The sequence below is a fragment of the Agelaius phoeniceus genome, chromosome 29, assembly GCF_051311805.1.
Source record: "Agelaius phoeniceus isolate bAgePho1 chromosome 29, bAgePho1.hap1, whole genome shotgun sequence".
Taxonomy (NCBI): Eukaryota; Metazoa; Chordata; class Aves; order Passeriformes; family Icteridae; genus Agelaius; species Agelaius phoeniceus.
Window position 1 is genome coordinate 2,517,145 of NC_135293.1, and position 19,980 is coordinate 2,537,124.

General features: G+C 62.0%; 1 protein-coding gene across 6 annotated transcripts; it reads left to right on the top strand.

Moving 5' to 3' along the window:
* The first annotated feature begins 294 nt into the window (after window positions 1-294).
* ABCA7 (ATP binding cassette subfamily A member 7) lies at window positions 295-19,918 on the top strand. Of its 6 annotated transcripts, none has more exons than XM_077191322.1 (51): window positions 295-388; window positions 1,757-2,022; window positions 2,122-2,215; window positions 2,356-2,497; window positions 2,580-2,707; window positions 2,772-2,893; window positions 3,136-3,330; window positions 3,412-3,501; window positions 3,591-3,816; window positions 3,909-4,048; window positions 4,125-4,241; window positions 4,352-4,531; window positions 4,612-4,820; window positions 4,911-5,087; window positions 5,245-5,467; window positions 5,550-5,771; window positions 5,882-6,086; window positions 6,155-6,271; window positions 6,610-6,781; window positions 6,974-7,105; window positions 7,848-7,987; window positions 8,064-8,201; window positions 8,297-8,508; window positions 9,254-9,326; window positions 9,581-9,783; window positions 9,887-9,935; window positions 10,126-10,188; window positions 10,582-10,599; window positions 11,222-11,367; window positions 11,451-11,575; window positions 11,651-11,749; window positions 12,480-12,675; window positions 13,191-13,285; window positions 13,464-13,496; window positions 13,826-13,931; window positions 14,015-14,089; window positions 14,659-14,828; window positions 14,900-15,077; window positions 15,163-15,278; window positions 15,432-15,576; window positions 15,676-15,799; window positions 15,888-16,020; window positions 16,666-16,786; window positions 16,889-16,951; window positions 17,040-17,146; window positions 17,767-17,908; window positions 17,979-18,113; window positions 18,191-18,294; window positions 18,952-19,044; window positions 19,125-19,362; window positions 19,437-19,918. In XM_077191322.1, the coding sequence occupies exons 2-51, from the start codon at window positions 1,957-1,959 to the stop codon at window positions 19,575-19,577; spliced, it is 6,738 nt and encodes a 2,245-aa protein (XP_077047437.1). In that variant the 5' UTR covers window positions 295-388; window positions 1,757-1,956; the 3' UTR covers window positions 19,578-19,918. The 6 variants fall into 6 exon arrangements, with proteins under 6 accessions (XP_077047437.1, XP_077047439.1, XP_077047441.1 ...); XM_077191324.1 differs by having other exon boundaries at window positions 11,225-11,367; XM_054650166.2 differs by having other exon boundaries at window positions 321-388; window positions 1,782-2,022.
* The last annotated feature ends 62 nt before the right edge of the window (window positions 19,919-19,980 follow it).

Consider the following 19,980-nt stretch of genomic DNA (forward strand, 5'->3'; position numbering starts at 1 on the left):
GCGCTGCTCCGTGGGGGCGCCCAAGGGTGGGGTGGGTGGGATGGGATAGGGTGGGATGGGATCCATGGGATGGTATAGGACAAGATTCGTGGGATGGGATGGGATGCATGGGATGGGATGCATGGGATGGGATGGGATGGGATGGGATGGGATCCGTGGGATGAGATAGGATAGGATGGGATCCATGGGATGGGATGGGATGGATGGGATTCATGGATGGGATGGGGGCGGGATTCCCACTCCCCGCCCCCCCCCCCGTGCCTGCCCCTTTAAGAGCCGGCTCCCGTGACGTCACGCCCACGGCTACTTTGTAGCGCGGGGAGGGCGGGGCCGGCGCGCGCCCGGCGGATTCGCGGGGTCTCTTAAAGAGGCCGCGCAGCAGCATCAGGTAACGGGGGTCCCGGGCCGGGGGCTGCGAGGGGCCACAGGAGAGGCGAGGCTGTGTCCCGACCGCTGGTCTCGGCCGGATGCGTCCCCCCAGCGTCCCCTCGAGGCTCTTTGTGCCGCCCCCCCCCTCCCCAAGGCTATCCCCGTGTCCCCTTCGTAGCCCCGAACTGTCCCCATGTCCGCTCTGAATTGTCCTCATCGTTCCTTCGAGCTGTCCCCATGCCCTCCCCTGTGTTGTCCGTGTCTCCCCCGGGCTGTCCCCACACCCTCCCGGCCCGTCCGCCTCCCGGTGACTCCGCACCCCGCCCAGAGCGGGGCTCCGTGCGGCCGAACCGTGGGGGACGTGGGGTTGGAGGGCGCCGGGAGCTGCGGTTGGTCCGGCGGTTGCCGGGGTCCGCCGGGCTCCCGGTGCAGCGAGGCGGCGTGTTCGTCCTCGTGTGATGAGTGAGCAGATTCCCACGCGAGTCCCCCGGGAGGATCCAGGGATTCTCTGGTTGTTTTGTCCCGAAAAGAGGCCACCCCCCACCCCCATCCCGCGGGGCTGGGGCTCCCCCGGACCGGCAGTTCCGCTTCGGTTGCAGCGGATGGGGACACTCAAACACCTCTGTCTCCCCGTGTCACCCCCACCCGGCAGCTCCTTCTTCCTCTCCGTGTCACCCCAGCTGACCCCGGTGCATCCCCGGAGGAATCCTACCCCCGGGACCTACTCGTGTCCGGCCCCGCAGGCGGATTAGGCGGATTTCCCAGCCGGGATCCTAATCCCGCTGCCCCGTGCCCGTTTATCCCGCCTGCTCCCGGGACCCGGCTTAGCCCCGGGCGCGGGCGGGCGGCGGCGAGCGCGGGGCGTCGGTGAGTGCGCGGCTCCCCCGGCCCCGGGGCGAAACGAGGGGCAAGTCCGGGGGTGCTGGTGCTGTCCCAGGCTCGCGGTGACCGGGGAGCCGCCCCGGAGCTCGGTTCTCCCCGGGGCGTGGGCGGGTGCACCGGGCGGAACGCTGCGGGTTGGGTCGTGCCGCCGCCGCCACCGGGCTCGTCACGGAGCCGCCTTGGCAGAGCTTTGCTGCCGGGCCCCGGAGCTGCTGGCCCCGCTCCAGGGGTGGGTGAATTCCCGGCAACTTGGCAGAGAGGGATGCGGGTGTCGGAGCTCGCCCCCGAGCCCACTGCACCGGAGCAATTCCGCTCCTGGGCTGATGAGAGCCCCACCCGCATCCCTCTCACGGGGAAACTGAGGCACGGGCAGGTCTCAGCCTCTCCCGGGCTGCCCAGCTCGTTCCTGGGGTGCCGGACTGCTCCCTGTGCCCGGCATGGGCAGCGAATCGCGCTCCTGGCTCCCGGACAGAGCTCGTGCCCAATTCTGGTGCTTTTGGTTTAGGAAAGAATGTGATTTGCGCCTTTAGTTCCGGAAAGGAGCTTTGCTGCCGGAATGCCGTCCGGCTCCTGCCGGCCCCGGAGCTCAGCCCTGTGCCCGGCACCGTGCCCGGGCTGTGATAAGCCCCGAAGCAGAAGGAACTGAGAGCCCGATCGTCACCCCCAGCTCGGGGCTGCCCCCCCGCTCTCAGCCGGAGCCGAGCGATGGCCGTGGGCACCCAGCTGGGGCTGCTGCTCTGGAAGAACTTCACCTACCGCCGGCGGCAGCGGGTGAGTGGGCGACTGGGGCAACCCCGAGCCGCTGGTGCCTGGCACAGGGGCAGGCAGAGCCCTGGACGCTGATGTGAACCGGCCTCGCGTTTCCCCCAGATCCAGCTGGCTATCGAGATCCTGTGGCCCCTCTTCCTCTTCCTTATCTTGATCTCAGTGCGCCGATCCCACCCGCCCTTCAAGCAGCATGAGTGTGAGTGTCCCCGAGCCAGCCGAGCCCCCTCTGTGTGCCCTTGTCCCACCGGGGGGACAAACACGGGAGGTGGCCACAGGGTGCTCGGGTGTGTGTGGGGTCCTGCAGTGCCCCCCTGAACCTGCCTCCCTTTCCCTCAGGCCACTTTCCCAACAAGGCGCTGCCCTCTGCGGGGACCCTGCCCTGGCTGCAGGGCATCATCTGCAACATGAACAACCCCTGCTTCCGACACCCCACGGCGGGAGAGGCCCCTGGCGTGGTGGGCAACTTCGATGGCTCCATGTGAGCAGCGGGGCCGGGCAGCTGCGGGGCACAGCGGGGCTGGGCCGGGGTCTCACTGCCCACCCCCTGTCCCGTGTCACAGCGTCTCCCGTCTCCTGAGCGAAGCCCGGCAGGTCCTGCTCCGCGGGCACGGGCAGCGGCTCCTGAGCAGCTTTGCCCGGCTCCTGCCCGCCCTGCGCCGGCTCCGGGACAGCGCGAACCAGCGGAGGGGTGAGCACCGGGGGCGGGGGGTGCCGGGGCAGCCAGACCCCTTGTCTGACCCCTGCTCCCCCAGCTCTGCCGGTGAGGGAATACTTGAGAGAGGACGAGACTTTCTCCCGGTTCCTGCGGGCCAACACATCCCTGCCCCCGGCGCTGGTGGATGAGCTGATGGGGGCTCGGCTCAGCCCCCGCATCGTGAGTGTCCCGCGGTGCCCGCTCCCGGTGCCCGCTCCCGGTGCCCGCTCCCGGTGTTCGCTCCCGGTGTTCACTCCCGGTGTTCACTCCCGGTGCCCGCTCCCGGTGTTCGCTCCCGGTGCCCATTCCCGGTGTTCACTCCCGGTGTTCACTCCCGGTGTTCACTCCCGGTGCCCATTCCCGGTGCTCGCTCCCGGTGCCCCCTCCCGGGGACCGCATCGTGAATTCCTCTCTCCTTCCAGTTCTCCTTGGCGAGCCTTCGCCTCCCGCTGAAGGACCTGGTCTGCAACGCCTCGGTCCTGGGGGGATTCCTGGTGGGCGGCGACGCCGACTCCACCCAGAGCCTGCAGCAAGAGCTCTGCGCGCTGCCCAGCTCCCAGCTCCGTGCCATGGAGGGCTCCTTCCTCTCCCAGATGGACTTCCCACGACTCCTGGCGGTGAGGCCCCAGCGCGGTCGGGTGCTGGAAGGAGGCAGAGACCCCCTGGCCTCCCCTGACCCCTTCTCATGCCCCTTGTAGGAACAGCTGAGCTCAGAGTTGGGTGGAATCGCTGGCACCGTGGAAGCTTTGGGCAGCTTCCTGCGGGATGCAGCCTCCCTGATGGAGGAGGTACAGCCCTCACTCCCCTGCCCCCTGCTCGTCCCCACCGTGTCCCTGTCCCCCACTGCCCCTCTCCACCCTCACCCCACTCCCCCCAGGTCTCCTCCATGACCAGCCTGGCCGAGCTGCGTCAGGAGATTGAGGGGCTGAGGGCCCCCAACAGCAGCACGGGTGCCTTCAGAGCCCTGTCCCGCATCGCCTGTGGCCACCCCGAGGGCGGGGGCCTCAGGATCCCCTCCCTCAACTGGTACGAGGACAACGATGTCAAAGCCTTCCTGGACCGGAACAGCTCGGAGCACAGGCCCGTGGCCTCAGGCAGCACCAGTGAGTGTGGGGGGCTGTGGGAGGCTCAGCCAGGGGCTGTGGGGGGCTGGTGGTGGGGGGCTGGTGGTGAGGGCTCAGCTCTGCACCCCCAGGTCCCTTCTGCAGGGAGCTGCTCCACAGCCTGGAGTCCAGCCCCCTCTCCCAGATCTTCTGGCGGGGGATCAAGCCCCTCTTTGTGGGGAAGATCCTGTACACCCCACCTGGGCCTGGCCCCGACAGTGTCATGGCTGAGGTGAGTGGGGGCTGCAGGGGGGCTGCAGGGGTCTGGGAGGGTCTCATCCCAACCCTGCCTCACCTCCCTCACACAGGTGAACCGAACCTTCCGGGAGCTGTCGGTGCTGGGGGAGTTGGGGGGTGCCTGGCAGGAGCTGGGACCCCGAATCTACACCCTCCTCAACAGCAGCCTGGAGATGCAGGTGCTCCAGGTGTGTGAGCCCAGACTCCTCCCATTTCTGTGGGGTGCAAGATGGGCTGTGCTGGGGTGCAGCTGGAGCAGGGTGGGCTGCGTGGCCTCCCATACCCTGCTGCTTTGCAGGAGCTGCTGCTGGCCCCGAGCACAGCCCAGCTCCTGGACGGGTTCCTCAACGGCACCTCCTGGAAGCTGCCAGAGCTGGTCACATTCCTGACGGGGCCAGCAGGGGGACCAGGCCTCACCTGGCACCAGCTGTACGCTGATGTGGACGCAGTGCTGAGCACGCTGTCACAGTTCATGGAGGTTTGTGTCACCCTGCTGTGGGGGGCTGGCCCCTTGCACCACCCGTTCCTGCTGAGCCCTACCTGCCCTCCCTCCCACAGTGTGTCTGCCTGGACAAGATCGAGGCAGTGGCCACCGAGGAGCAGCTGGTGGCCCGAGCCCTGGAGCTGCTGGAGGAGCAGCAGTTTTGGGCAGCCGTGGTCTTCCAGCCCCCCATCAATGCCACAGCCCCCGGACTGCCACCCCACGTCCGCTACAAGATCCGCATGGACATCGACGACGTCACGAGGACCAACAAGATCAAGGACAGGTTGGGGGATGCCCACCCTGCCTGTCTCCATGGCCACCCTGTGCTCATTGCCAGGGGATCCCTGGTGCCAGCACCGTGCTCTGCCGCCAGGTTTTGGGACCCAGGCCCTGCAGCTGACCCCTTCAGTGACCTGCGCTACGTCTGGGGCGGCTTCGTGTACATCCAGGACCTGGTGGAGCAGGCGGTGGTGAGGGTGCACACTGGGGCTGCCCCACGCACTGGGGTCTACGTCCAGCAGATGCCCTACCCCTGCTATGTGGATGATGTGTGAGTAGAGGGGCAGCCCCAGACCCTGGGACAATTGAGTGATCCCCCTGCAGCAGCGGGGAGGTGGCACAGGGCTGGTCGTGCCTTGGTGTCCCTGGCACAAGAGTGGCCCAGGAGTGTTGAGCTAAGGGTGGAATGGCTGGTGGTATCTCCCCAGGTTCCTGAGGGTCCTGAACCGCTCGCTGCCTCTCTTCATGACTCTGGCCTGGATCTACTCAGTGGCCATGATCATCAAGGGGGTGGTGCACGAGAAGGAGACACGTCTCAAGGAGACCATGAAGACCATGGGGCTGAGCAGTGGGATCCTCTGGCTCAGCTGGTTCCTCAGCAGCTTCATCCCCTTCCTCCTCAGCTCTGCCCTCCTTGTCCTCATCCTCAAGGCAGGTTGCAGGTCTCAGGGGACAGCGTGGCTGGGAGCCAGCATGGGTGGCTCCACAGGCTCCAACCTGCCTCCATCCACAGCTGGGAAACATCCTGCCCTACAGCGACCCAGCAGTCATCTTCCTCTTCCTCGGCACCTTCTCAGTGGCCACCATCAGCCAGTGCTTCCTCATCAGCACCTTCTTCCCCCGTGCCAACCTGGCCTCGGCGTGCGGTGGCATCATTTACTTCTCGCTGTACCTGCCCTACGTGCTGTGCGTGGCCTGGCGTGACTACATCACCTTCCCACTCCGTGTCCTTGTGGTGAGCTGGGGTCTGCCCCTCTGCCATGCCCCTGCTGCTCTGGCTGGGGGGCTTTGGGCTGCACCCCCCAGGCCAGGCTGTGCCCTCACTGCCTTTCTGGCTGTCCTCAGAGCCTGCTGTCCCCCGTGGCCTTTGGTTTTGGCTGTGATTACTTCTCTCTCTACGAGGAGCAGGGGGTGGGCATCCAGTGGCACAACCTGGCTGCCAGCCCAGTGCCAGGAGACCCGTACAGCTTTGCTGCAGCCATGGGGCTGCTGCTGCTGGACGCTGTCCTCTATGGCCTGGCCACCTGGTACATCGAGGGTGTCTTCCCAGGTGAGTGCAGCTCCCCTGACCCCCAGCTGCCACTCAGCCCTGGCCCCACTTAACCCCTTCTGCTGCAGGTCAGTACGGGATCCCCAAGCCCTGGAATTTCCCCTTCCTGAAGAGCTACTGGTTTGGGGAGTCATCCTCATCTGGGCACTCCCTGTACCACAGCAGCTCCCACACTGCCCCCCAAGGTGAGTCCCTGCCCACCCTGGAGCTGCGTGGCTGAGGCCAGTGGCCATAGAGCCCTCCAGCCCAGGCCTTCACCCCAGAGGAGGGCCCTACACCCCATGGCAAGGGGACATCTCTGGGGACACCTCTAGAGACAGGGCTGGGGACAGCTTTGGGGACAGGGCTGGGCTGGGGACAGAGTTTCTGGGGTGTTTTGGGGTCGTTGCCAGGGACGCTTTGGGGTCACTGCTGGGGAGCTTTGGGGTCACTGCCAAGGAGGTTCTGGGGTCGCTGCTGGGGAGGTTTAGGGTCGCTGCCAAAGGGGTCCTGGCTGGGGATGTGACCCCTTGGTGGCTTCCAGTGCTGGTGGAGGAGCCACCTGCTGATCTCCAGCCCGGCGTCTCCATCCGCAACCTGGTGAAGGTTTATGGCAGCAGCGGCCGTGCAGCTGTCAATGGGCTGAGCCTGGACTTCTATGAGGGGCAGATCACGTCCTTCCTGGGCCACAACGGCGCTGGAAAGACCACCACCATGTGAGCCACCCCAGAGGGGCTGCGTGGCCATGGCTGGGGACAGGAGCTGAGCCTGACTCTGTCCCTACCCTGACCCCAAGCCTTGCTGCCCCTGTGCTCCATGACCCACTTTTCTCACCACTTCCAGGTCCATCCTGACCCCAAGCCTTGCTGCCCCTGTGCTCCATGACCCACTTTTCTCACCACTTCCAGGTCCATCCTGACTGGCCTCCTGCCCCCCACCTCGGGCACTGCCTATATCCTGGGCTGGGACATCCGCTCCGACATTGACAGCATCCGCAAATCCATGGGGATGTGTCCCCAGCACAACGTGCTCTTTGACATGTAGGCATGGCTGGGGCGGTGTGGGGAGTGATGCAGGGCTGTCCCCTCAGTCCCTGTGCCCCTCTGTAGGAGCAATGGGGGGTAGGACGGTCGGGACAGACGGACATGAGAGATCTCTGCAGCCAGGTCAGGAACTTGGGGTTTATTGCAAAGGGCCTGGGTGCAGGGCCCTGCTGGGAGCTGCCAGACACAGCTGGAGCAGGACTGAGAGAAGAGAGGGGCAGAGAGGATGAGAGGGTAAGAGAGTAAAAGGAGTAAGAGAGCAAAAGCTTAAGAGAGTAAAAGGGGTAAGAGGGGTAAGAGACAAGAGCTAAGAGAGTGAAGTTCCCGTTACAATACAATAAATCATCTGTGTTGAATATTCTGATTCTCACTGACCAATCTAGTACAAGATACAAATCCTATAGCATTTCCATACAGCCTATAAGAATCACTACATTACCATACTGTGTTACATTTTGAACCCTAAAAACTCCTCTTTGGGCCCCTTCTGCCAAGCTGGCAGGGTCTGCTCTGACCCTTGGAGCTGTCTGCAGGCAGAGGGTGTTGTTTCATCAAAAGAGGATTACTTTCAGCCAGCCACACCATTGTTTTCCCGTTGTGCAGTAACTGAGGGATCTCGACGCTTGCTTTCATTTCAATCTCTCTATATTTTCAAAATCTTTTGTCAGACAATCCTATTTATAAGGCTTTCCTGTTTCATCTTCCCCAACACCCCTCACCTTGCCTTTCCCCCCCACAGCCTGACGGTGGAGGAGCACGTCTGGTTCTACGGGCGGCTGAAGGGGCTCTCGGAGCAGCAGGTGCAGGAGGAGGTGGAGCAGCTGCTCCAGGACACCGGGCTGCCCCACAAGCGCCGGGAGCAGACCAGGAACCTCTCGGGTTCGTGCTGGGGTCGGGCTGGGTGCCGGGGCGGGGCTCCGTGGCTCCGAGCCCCCCCAACGCCGTCCCTCCGCAGGCGGGATGCAGAGGAAGCTCTCGGTGGCCATCGCCTTCGTGGGCGGCTCCCGCGTGGTGATCCTGGACGAGCCCACGGCCGGCGTCGATCCCTTCTCCCGCCGCAGCATCTGGGAGCTGCTGCTCAAGTACCGCAAAGGTGGGGCCGGGAGCCCCCACTTCACCCTCTGAGGGGAGAACCTGCAATGGGGAGGGGTCCAGCAAGGGGGTCAAGCTCGTTGCTGGTCCCCCCAGGTCGCACCATCATCCTGTCCACGCACTACATGGACGAGGCGGAGCTGCTGGGGGACCGCACTGCCATCATCTCCCAGGGCCGGCTCTGCTGCTGTGGGTCCCCCCTCTTCCTCAAGGCCAGGCTTGGCACGGGCTACCACCTCACCCTGGTGAAGCGGGACAGGAGCGGGACAGGCGGCAGCACCGGCACTGTCCCCGGTGCCACCAAAAAGGTGGGGACCCTGATGATCATCCCCCCAAAGGGCAGCCAGTGTGTCACTGTAGGACACGAAACAGTGCTGCTCTCAAGGTGAAAAAGGGAAGTTTGTTTTCTGACATCAACATTTGTAGTTTTCCAAAAGTGACAGTGGATTGGAGGGTGACAGTGCCACCTCTGCAATGACACTGGACAAACCAACAGTCCATCAAATTTCTCCTCCATAAAAGAATGCAACACAATAAGTTGTTTACAGGAAGTGTGTGAGAAAGTTTGCCACAAGAATGGCAAACAGAAGGCTTAGAAACAAACATCAGAAGGCTTAAAAAATCTTAAAAAATCAGGGTGACACCCACAGGGCACGGGCACAGGTGTGTGCCCCCATGTCTGTAGGACATGAAACAACATGAGTGCACACACTGCTGCTCAAGGTGAAGAAAAGGGAAGTTTATTTTCTGGCTCCAACATTTACAGTTTTCCAAAAGTGACAGTGGATTGGAGGGTGACAGTGCCACCTCTGCAATGACACTGGACAAACCAACAGTCCATCAAATTTCTCCTCCTCCTCATAAAAGCATGCAAAACAATGAGTTATTTACAGGAAGCGTGGGAGAAAGTTTGGCACAAGAATGTAAACATCAGAAGGCTTAGAAAAACTTAAAAAATCAGGGTGACACCAGTGTCTCCATCCTGGGTATTGGGGGGCACTGGGGGCCAGGTTCTGCTGTGGGGTGCCAGGCTCCAGCCCCCCTTTCCTGCAGGATGGCAGTGACTCAGAGCACAGCAGTGACACAGGCCTGGGCAGCGAGCGGGGCAGCGATGCCAGCACCGTGGGTGAGCATTTTGTCCCCTCAGTGTCCCCCCCAGCTGCTCCCCAGACGTCCCCCATCAGCCAGGGGGGCTGGGGGTGCATGTGGCCCCTCTCCCCCTTTCACTGGAGGTGCAGGGGGGGATCTCCATCCCCTCCATCTCCCCTGGGGACCCTCAGGCTGGGCACACAGAGCTGTGGCCAGCTGTGGCCAGCTGTGCCAGCCAGTGGCTCCTGCCCCTGGGGTTTCCAGGCTTTCCAGCCCTCCCCATCCCTCCAGATGTGGCCCAGCTGTCGGCGCTGATCCAGAAGCTGGTCCCTGGCTCCAGGCTGGTGGAGGACATCGGGCACGAGGTGCTCTTTGTCCTGCCCTACAGCGGGGCCAGGGATGGGGCCTTTGGGGAGCTGTTCCGTGAGCTGGACGCGCGCCTGGGGGAGCTGGGGGTCTCCAGCTACGGCATCTCTGACACCACCCTGGAAGAGGTACCCAGGGGAGCTGCGCTCAGGGGGCTCCTGGGGTGCCCATGACCAGGGGGTTTCCCTCTCTGGGGGTGTGTGTTTAACACCAGCCCTCCCACACCCCCAGATCTTCCTGAAGGTGGCTGAGGACACAGCGCTGGACACTGACACCACAGGTGAAACCCCTCGGTCCTGGCTGGAGCTGAGCTCTGGGGTACAGGGGGGGCTGGGGAGGTGCTCAGCAGCCCAGAGCAGAGGGGTGGGGTGTCCCCAGCACCCTGCAAAGGCTGGGGACACCCATGGATGCAGATGTGTCACAGCCTGTGGCCTTGGTCCTGCCCTGGCATCTTGTCCTCATTTTTTCAGGCACCATGAAAGGAGCAGTCCCTGGCGAGATGGGGGACGGGGATGTGGCTGATGGAGAGATGGGTAAGGATGGGGCAGGTGGGAGCCCTGAGCTGTGCTGAGTGCTCCCCACCTCCATCTCCTGGGCTGGGGTGATGGCACGTGTCCATCTGGGCAGCTGTCCACCCAAGCAATCATCCCTTCAAGCTGGGGGATACTCAGGGACCCTCGTGCAGCACAGCTACCTGCCAGTTTTGGGGTGTCCCCAGAACAAAGGTCTGGGATGAGGATGGCTTTGGGGAAGCCCAGCTCTGTGCAGGAGTTGGGGTGGGATATGAAATCCCAGGGGGAAGAACTCTTGAAGGAGAACTGGCGTGGGGACAGCCATTCTGGGGGGGCTCTGATGGTTTGGGGCACCAGCTCTGCCCTGGGGGTGGGCACTGGTTGTAACCCCTCTGTCCTCTCCTTTACATTGAGCCAAAGGAGCTCGGCGAGGTAGGAGCTGGGGGGGCTTTGGGGGGGCTGGGGGCTCCTGCTTGCAGCATCCATCCCTGCTGGGCTGGGGGCAGTTTGGGGGGATTGGGGGCTCCTGCATACAGCATCCCATGGAGGGGCTGGGGGCTGTCTGGGGGGGCTGGGGGCTCCTGCATGCAGCATCCATCCCTGCTGGGCTGGGGGCAGTTTGGGGGGACTGGGGGCATTTTGGGGGGATTGGGGGTTCCTGCATGCAGCATCCTATCCCTGCTGGGCTGGGGGCATTTTGGGGGGACTGGGGGCTGTCTGGGGGGGCTGGGGGCTCCTGCATGCAGCATCCCATCCCTGATGGGCTGGGGGCAGTTTGGGGGGATTTGGGGCTCCTGCATGCAGCATCCCATCCCTGCTGGGCTGGGGGCAGTTTGGGGGGATTTGGGGCTCCTGCATGCAGCATCCCATCCCTGCTGGGGTGTGGGCTGGGGTCTGTCTGGGGGCTCCTGCACGCAGCATCCCGTCCCCGCTGGGTTCTGTTTGGGGGCTCCTGTCTGCAGCATCCCGTCCCCGCTGGGGTATGAGGATGCCCCTGCCAGCCCGCCGTGCCCCCTGGCACGAGTCCCTTGCCAAATCCATCTCTTGCCCGCAGCAGAGGAGCCCCGGGAGACGGACCTGCTGCGGGGGGCGGCGTGCGGGAGGGTGCGGGGCTGGGCGCTCACCTGCCGCCAGCTCCGCGCTCTCTTCACCAAGAGGATGCTCCACGCTCGGCGCAGCACCCGCGGCTTCTTGGCGCAGGTGGGGCCGCGGGGAGGGAGGGGATGGGGGATGCACGGTGGGGCAGAGCCAGCCCTGATTTTCCCCCACCTCGGGCTCCTCAGATCGTCCTCCCCGCCGTCTTTGTCTGCATCGCGCTGCTCTTCAGCCTCATCGTGCCGCCCTTCGGGAGGTACCCGCCGCTGCAGCTCCAGCCCTGGATGTACGGGCAGCAGTTCACCTTCTTCAGGTGTGTCCCCAGCCCTGTGCCCGCCCTGTGCCCGGTCCCCCAGCGCCACCAGCTCACTCCTGTGTCCCGCTTTAGCAACGACGCCCCGGGAGACGCCGACACATCCCGGCTGCTGGAGGCGCTCCTGGCTGAGCCCGGCTTCGGCACCAAGTGCATGAAGGAAGAGGGGAAGGCGTGAGTGTCCGGGGCTGGCTTGGCCCCTCCTCAGTCCCTTTGATGCAGCGGGGGCTGTTTACAGATCACCAACGGGACGGGGCTGCTGTGGAACGTGCCTCGAGCTGTTTTATTTTTTCAGCATCAGTCTCATTACACGGTGATGGCAATGGGAAGATGCCAGCAGCTCGCATCCCAGGCAGCAGACCAAGAACTTAATGTTACAACTCACTTTATAAGTTTCTTGATCAATCACACAAAGCAAAAGCGCATTGACAGTAGTTCTATCCAACCACTATAAGCACACGTACCTTTGGTTAAACAATGCTTGCTTATTTCAAATACAATACCTGCTTGTAAGCCTTAAAACACAACACACAGAGCTCCATTATTAAGCTTCAACCTTCCTAATATCTTGCTAGAGAAACTTCACTGTAGCTTAGAGAGTTATTCTAGACAAGCGTTAATACACAGACCATTGTTCTATTTGTCCTTACTTTTCTACAGTTTAAATAATTTTTCTGCTGACCTATCTCATGGCTGCTGCTTAGCTCTAATCACAGTTCTGCTGTCTCTGAGGGCCTGCCTTTTGCAGCTTTCCCAAAACCACCTGCTCACGGAGCAGCTCTGCCACCTGGTGTGATGCTATGGGACCCCCAGCACGCCCACGGTGGGTCCCGGTGCCCCTGGCTCACACCAGGCTGGTAACAGGAGTGTCTCTCTCTCTCTCTCTCTTTCCCCTGGTGCCCAGGGCAGGGTTGTGCCCCCCAGCATCCCACCCCGATGGCTTCCGGACCCCCTCAGCCCCCCCATCCCTGCTGGAGGTGCTGCAGCGTGGGAACTGGACACGGGCAAAGCCATCGCCCCCCTGCCAGTGCAGCGGGCCAGGGGCACACAGGATGCTGCCCGAGTGCCCTGAGGGGGCCGGGGGGCTCCCACCACCCCAGGTAACCCCAGCCTGGCAGGGACAGCCCCAGGGCTCGGTCACTGCTGGCTGTGGGGGCTCTGCTGTGTGACCGTGTTCACAGGGGTCTGAGGATGAGGGAAGAGATGAGGATCTGACTCCATGGTTCAGAAGGCTTCATTTATTATTTTATGATATATATTATATTAAAGATATACTAAAAGAATAGAAGAAAGGATTTCATCAGAAGGCTGGCTAAGAATAGAAAAAAATGGAATGAATAACAAAGGCTTGTGGCTCTGACAGAGAGTCCGAGCCAGCTGGGCTGTGATTGGACATTAATTAGAAACAACCACATGAGACCAATCCCAGATCCACCTGTTGCATTCCACAGCAGCAGATAACCATTGTTTACATTTTGTTCCTGAGGCCTCTCAGCTTCTCAGGAGGAAAAATCCTAAGGAAAGGATTTTCCATTAAAGTTGTCTGTGACACTGGTGATGCTCTGGGGATGCCACAGGGCTGGGTGTCCATCCAGCCCCTCTGTCCATCCCACAGGTGCAGAGGGGCACAGGGGACATCCTTCAGAACCTGACGGGCAGGAACATCTCTGACTACCTGGTGAAGACCTATCCCCAGATCATCCGTCAGGAGTGAGTGCTGGGGCTGGGAACACTGCAGGGACACTGTGGGGACACCAAGGGAGCACCCCAGGAACACCTGGGGGAAGGGGACACTGCTGGTGACATGTGGCTGGCTGGGCAGGTGCTGCCCTAATGTCCCCTCAGGGGGTTCCTCTCTCCTCTGACTCCCCCTCCTCGTTTCTTTCAGGCTGAGGAACAAGAAGTGGGTGAATGAGCAGAGGTGAGCTGGGCAGGGGCTGGGGCCTGGCACAGCCAGGGATGGAGGGAGACAGGAGATCCCTGGTGGGTTTGGGGAGGGCCTGAGTGGTCCCTGGGCAGAGGCATCGTCCAGGTGCCTTCAGCCCCCTGCTTTGTGTCCCTTATCTGGCACCTGGGTGAGTGGAGGGTTGAGTTTGCACAAGGGTGGCAGCGGGGAATGGGTGTCAGGTTTCACAGAATTGTAGAATTTCCTGGGGTGGAAGGGACCCACGTGGATCCTCAAGCCCAGCTCCTGCCAGACTGGCAGTGGGAGTCTCTCTGGCAGGTGTGGGAGCCCCGTTTCTCCTGCAGGTACGGCGGCTTCTCCCTGGGTGCTGGCAGCTCCCAGGCCCTGCCATCAGCAGCAGAGGTGGAACAGGCAGTGCTGGAGCTCCGTGTGCTGCTCAACATCACCCTGGTACAGCTGGACTCAGCCCCTGGCTCAGCTCTGGGCGTCCCAGGGCTGGGAGACCCCTCCTCACCGTGTGTTCCTGCACCCAGGGCAGCCCCTCGGATCGGCTCCTGGCCAACCTCAGCCGCTTCATCGAGGGCTTGGATGCCCGCAGGAATATCAAGGTGTGCCTCAGGGGTGAGAGCTGGGGGCAGCAGGGATGTGGCAGTTGTGACCGTGTTCACAGGGGTTCTTGGATGAGGGAAGAGATGAGGATGTGACTCCATGTTTCAGAAGGCTTGATTTATTATTTTATGATATATATTATATTAAAACTATACTAAAAGAATAGAAGAAAAGGTTTCATCAGAAGGCTGGCTAAGAATAGAATGGGAAAGAATGATAACAAAGGTTTGTGGCTCGGGCTCTCTGTCTGAGCCAGCTGGGCTGTGATTGGCCACTAATTAGAAACATCTAACACGGGCCAATCCCAGATCCACCTGTTGCATTCCACAGCAGCAGATAACCATGGTTTACATTTTGTTCCTGAGGCCTCTCAGCTTCTCAGGAGGAAAAACATCCTAAGGAAAGGATTTTCCATGAAAGATGTGTGCGACAGCAGTGATGTCCTCTCAAGGGGGACTGAGGATGGCTGGGGCTGCAGGGGAGCCTGAGCCCGGTGGGAAGTGGGAGCCAGGGGCAGTGCCAGCTTGGCTGGGGGCCTCTGAGCTGCCCGACCCTCCCCACCCTGCAGGTTTGGTTCAACAACAAGGGCTGGCACGCCATGGTTTCCTTCCTCAACGTGGCCAGCAATGGGCTGCTGCGAGCCCGGCTGCCCCCCGGCGCCGACCCCGCGCGTTTCGGCATCACGGCCACCAACCACCCCCTGAACCTCACCAAGGAGCAGCTCAGCGAGGCCGCCCTGTGAGTGTGGCCTTGGGGGTCCCACAGCCCCCTCTGGCTCCCTGCTGAGCTCTCTCTGCCCTCCTCGGCAGGATGGCCACCTCTGTGGACGTGCTGGTTTCCATCTGCGTGATCTTCGCCATGTCCTTCGTCCCGGCCAGCTTCGTTGTCTTCCTCATTGAGGAGAGGGTCAGCAAGGCCAAGCACCTTCAGTTTGTCAGCGGGATGAAGCCCATCACCTACTGGCTGGGCAACTTCGCCTGGGACATGGTGGGGATGGGGATGGGGACAGGGATCAGTTCCAAGGGGTCTGGTCCCACCCCTGACCCCTTTCCTTGCTTTTCCACCCCCTCAGTGCAACTACCTGGTCCCTGCGCTACTGGTCATCCTCATCTTCCTCTGCTTCCAGCAGGAATCCTACGTGTCCTCGGCCAACCTGCCCTCCCTGGTGCTGCTGCTGCTGCTCTACGGGTGATGGGGCAGCAGAGCCCAGCAGGGGCGAGGGGGTTGTGGGGCTGGGGGCAGCCGGGGTGAGGGGTTGTGGTGCTTGGGAGGGTGGGTGCACTCTCAAGCCCCCCAGGTTGGGATGTGCACCTCAGCCAGGCCCTGCTCTCCCCCCTGCAGATGGTCCATCACCCCCCTGATGTATCCAGCCTCCTTCCTCTTCAGCATCCCCAGCACTGCCTACGTGGCCCTGACCTGCATCAACCTCTTCATTGGCATCAATGGCAGCGTGGCCACCTTTGTGCTGGAGCTCTTTGTGGACCAGGTGAGCCTTGGGATGAGCCTTGGGATGCCCTGCACCCCCCATCCCTCCCCTGCAGTGCCAGTGCCAGCTCCCCCACCCCTCTCCTTGCTGCCCCATCAGAACCTCAATGACATCAACCGTGTCCTGAAGAAGGTTTTCCTCATCTTTCCCCACTTCTGCTTGGGCCGAGGCCTCATTGACATGGTGAAGAACCAGGCAATGGCTGATGCTTTTGAGAGGTTTGGTGAGTCTGGGGGTGTCAGGGCTGCTCACCCTCCCCAAAGCCCAGCACAGGGGTCCCCTATTCCTACAGCCCCTCTGGCTGCTTGCAGGGGACAAGCGCTTCGTGTCTCCCCTCTCCTGGGAGCTGGCAGGGAAGAACATGTTTGCCATGGCCATCGAGGGCATCGTCTTCTTCCTCTTCACCCTCCTGCTGCAGTACCACCGCTTCCTCCTGCGCCTGGGGTGAGCAGAATGCCAGAATCCCAGAATGCCAGAATCCCTGAGAATCAAAATCCCAGAATCACTGAGAATCAGAATCACAGAATCCCAGAATCACTGAGAATCAGAATCACTGGGTTGGAAGAAACCTTTAAGATCATCAAGTCCAACCCAGCCCCAACACCTCAACTTAGACCATGGCACTGAAGGCTACATCCAGGATTTTTCTACACACATCTAGGAATGGTGACTCCACCACCTCCCCAGGCAGATGATTCCAGTACTTTATCACTCTTTCCATAAAAAACTTTTTCCTGATATCCAACCTAAGTTTCCCTTGTGCAGCTTGAGACTGTGAGCTCTGGTTGTGTCAGTGCTGCCTGGAGAAAGAGACCAATCCCACCTGACTACAACCACTTTTCAGGAGCTATAGAGAGTGATAAGGTCACCCCAGAGTCTCCTTTTCTCCAGGCTAAATACCCCCAGCTCCTTCAGTCATTCCTTGTAGGGTTTGTGTTCCAAGCCCCTCACCAGCCTTGTTGCCTTCCTTTGGATGCATTTGAGTGTCTCAACATCCTTCCTAAACTGGATACAGAACTGGACACAGTACCCTGGGGGTGCTCAAGGGCATGGCCAGCCCTGGATGTGCCCTTGCCACTGTTCCCACAGCCCACGGGCTCTGGAGCTGCCCTCGCTGGGAGACGAGGACCAGGACGTGGCCAGGGAGCGGGCGAGGGTGGGCAGCATCCCCCCACACGGCCACCTCCTGCTTCTGAAGGACCTGACCAAGGTGGGTGGCTGGGACTGGACCCTGCTGCGAGCTCCAGCCCACCCAGGACCCCTGGCCCCACTGGCAGTGGCAGGGTGGCAATGCCACCTCTCCTCCGTGCAGGTGTACCGGCGCAGGAAGGCTCCGGCTGTGGACCGGCTCTGCGTGGCCATCCCCCCCGGGGAGGTGAGGGGCAGGTGGACAGACAGACCGACAGACAGACAGCTCTCTGGGCAGGGCCAGGGCTGCCAGTGAGCCTGCTCTGCCCCCACAGTGCTTTGGCCTCCTGGGGGTGAATGGTGCTGGGAAAACGTCCACCTTCAAGATGCTGACAGGGGACACGGAGGTGACGCTGGGGGAGGCCTGGCTGAAGGGGCACAGGTGGGTGAGTGCAGGGACTCCACGGCTTGGATCCCTCTCCATGTCCCCACAGCCATCATCTCTGTCCCCCCTGTGCTCTTCCTGGCCCCTTGCCCTGCAGCCTGCTTCATCCTCATCCTCATCTCTGCAGCTGCTTGTCCCTATTCCCAAAGTATCCCTGGCACATGTGCCCATCCCACAGCGTGCTCACCTGCCCTGTCCCACGCTCACCTGTCCCTGCCCCATGCTCACCTGTCCCCATCCCACAGTGTGCTCACCTATCCCTGTCCCACACTCACCTGTCCCTGTCCCATACTCACCTGTCCCTCTCCCATGCTCACGTGTCCCCATCCTATGCTCACCTGTCCCTGCCCCATACTCACCTGTCCCCATCCCACAGCATGCTTACCTGTCCCTGTCCCATGCTCACCTGTCCCTGCCCCATGCTCACCTGTCCCCATCCTGTGCTCACATGTCCTGGCCCCATGCTCACCTGTCCCCATCCCACAGCATGCTCACCTATCCCTGTCCCACGCTCACCTGTCCCTGTCCCATACTCACCTGTCCCTGTCCCATGCTCACCTGTCCCTGCCCCATGCTCATCTGTCCCTGTCCCATGCTCACCTGTCCCCCACCCACAGCGTGCTCACCGACCTCCAGTCTGTCCACCAGCACATGGGTTACTGTCCCCAGTTTGACGCCATCACGGACCTGCTGACGGGGCGGGAGCACCTGGAATTCTACAGCCGCCTGCGCGGCATCCCCGAGGAGGAGACGCCCAGGGTAGGGCCTGTTCCCTGTCCTCCCCAGGCCAGGGGGAGCCCCCCAGCCTCACCCCCTCTGTCTCTCACAGGTGGCTCAGTGGGGCATCACAGCCCTGGGGCTGGCCCCGCACGCGGACCGGCCGGCGGGCAAATACAGCGGGGGCAACAAACGCAAGCTCTCCACGGCCATCGCCCTCCTCGGCTGCCCCCCCGTTGTTTTCCTGGTGAGGGGGGCACTGGGAGGCCCCACAGCAGCAGCAGCAGGGTCCTGCCCAGGCTGACCCTGGGCCCGTTGTTGCAGGATGAGCCCACGACGGGGATGGACCCGCAAGCCCGGAGGTTCCTGTGGGAGCGCATCCTTGGCGTGATCCGGGACGGACGGTCCGTGGTGCTCACGTCCCACAGGTGAGTCCCCACAAAAAGGGGAGCACCCCATTGTTAAGGCAGGGGGGGTGTTGGTCTCCCCCAAGCCCCCGCAGCCCTCAGATTGGGCTTAACCCCGAGCAAAGCAGTCCTTACCCAGATAACTCAGTCCCTCTGGGAGACAGAGTGCCAATACCTAGGCAGCTCCAAGTCGTAGCTACTACCTTCGGCAAGCTAAGTGATTTTCAGCTCATTAGTGATTATCAGCTCTCTTAGGATTTCAGCTCGTGCTTGCCAGAAGCGCCACAGGGCGAGGGGCAGAGGCAGACAGTGAGAGAGGAGAAAGAGCGTCCTGGCAGTTCCACAGCCATGGTTTATTGAGGAGTCTGTGAAGGGTTCCAGCGACAGCTCTTCTGCCGAATGGGCTAAACCAGCCCTTTTTATAGAGTATAGGGAGATCCAAATTTGTCCAATAGAAAAGGTTAGGGAAAAAGTGACCTATGGGGTCACTAGGCAAAAGACAGGAGCTTATTTTGCTTTCTCATCATGACTCAGCAGTTCCTCCTGTTAAGTCTCAGCCCTCCAAGGAGCTCTAGCCAGCTCCATGGAGTCTGCTACACCCCATAACCCCCCTGTGGGGCAGCACCCCCGGAGGGGAGTGTCCCTCTGCCCTGGGGGGGCTCACACGTGTCCCCCCAGCATGGAGGAGTGCGAGGCGCTCTGCACCAGGATGGCCATCATGGTCAACGGCCGCTTCCGCTGCCTGGGCAGCGTCCAGCACCTCAAGAACAGGTACTGGGGTGGGGGCTAAGGGGGTCTCCTGAGGGTGGTGGCCATGCCAGTGCTCACAGCAGTGTCCCCTCTCCCCGCAGGTTTGGGGATGGGTACACGGTGGTGGTGCGGGCGGGGGGCCCTGGCCCAGCAGCAGTGCAGGCCCTGCTGCAGCAGCATTTCCCTGGCATTGTCCTGCGGGAGCAGCACGGGGGGCTGCTGCAGTACCACCTCCCTGCCCGTGTCACCTCCCTGGCCACCGTCTTCAGCCTTCTGGCCGCCCACCGTGGCCCCTGCCACATAGAGGACTACTCCGTGTCCCAGACCACGCTGGACCAGGTGACGGGGGAGGCGGTGTGAGGGTGTGGTGGCCCTGTCCCACGGTGCCATCTCTCATCCTGTCATTCCTGCAGGTCTTCATGCACTTTGCCCAGGAGCAGAGCGATGGGGACGCCGGGGAGGTGACAGCCTCAGGGCAGGATGTGGCCACCAGCCCTGAGAGGAGGCTGAGCAGGTTCCTGGAGGATGACAGCTACCAGGAGAGCGCTGTCTGAGTGGGCCATGGCGTCCCATGGACCCTCACAGCCCCGTCCTTGGTTGTCACCACAGTAGGAGCCATGGTCACTTGGTTTTGGGGTACTGCAGCCCCCAGAACTGCACAGAAGAGGCACATCCTGCCCGCTGGCACGGTGTCACCATCCGATGGGACAGTGGGTGCTGGGGAGGGGTCATTGTGCCAGGACAGAGCTGGCCCTGGCTCCCTGCGGTGGGGTTGATGCCCTGCAGGAGGCTGAGCTGGATGGGAGGGTCTGGGGCTGGCCTTGGGACCCCGCTGCTCCCCACCGGAGCCGAGCTTGCTGTAACAGAGCAATTCAATAAAAACTGTGGTACTGCTGGGGGGCTCCATTGGCCTCGCTGCAACACAACCGTGCTGGGGGACAGGGTGGCGGCACAGCA

Bases quoted from the DNA above. Each gene is read 5' to 3' on its own strand.
- ABCA7 (XM_077191322.1), top strand. From the start codon at position 1,957: ATGGCCGTGGGCACCCAGCTGGGGCTGCTGCTCTGGAAGAACTTCACC. The intron at 12,676-13,190 runs GTAACCCCAGCC...TCCATCCCACAG, and splicing joins GGGGGCTCCCACCACCCCAG to GTGCAGAGGGGCACAGGGGA. The intron at 17,909-17,978 runs GTAGGGCCTGTT...TGTCTCTCACAG, and splicing joins CCGAGGAGGAGACGCCCAGG to GTGGCTCAGTGGGGCATCAC.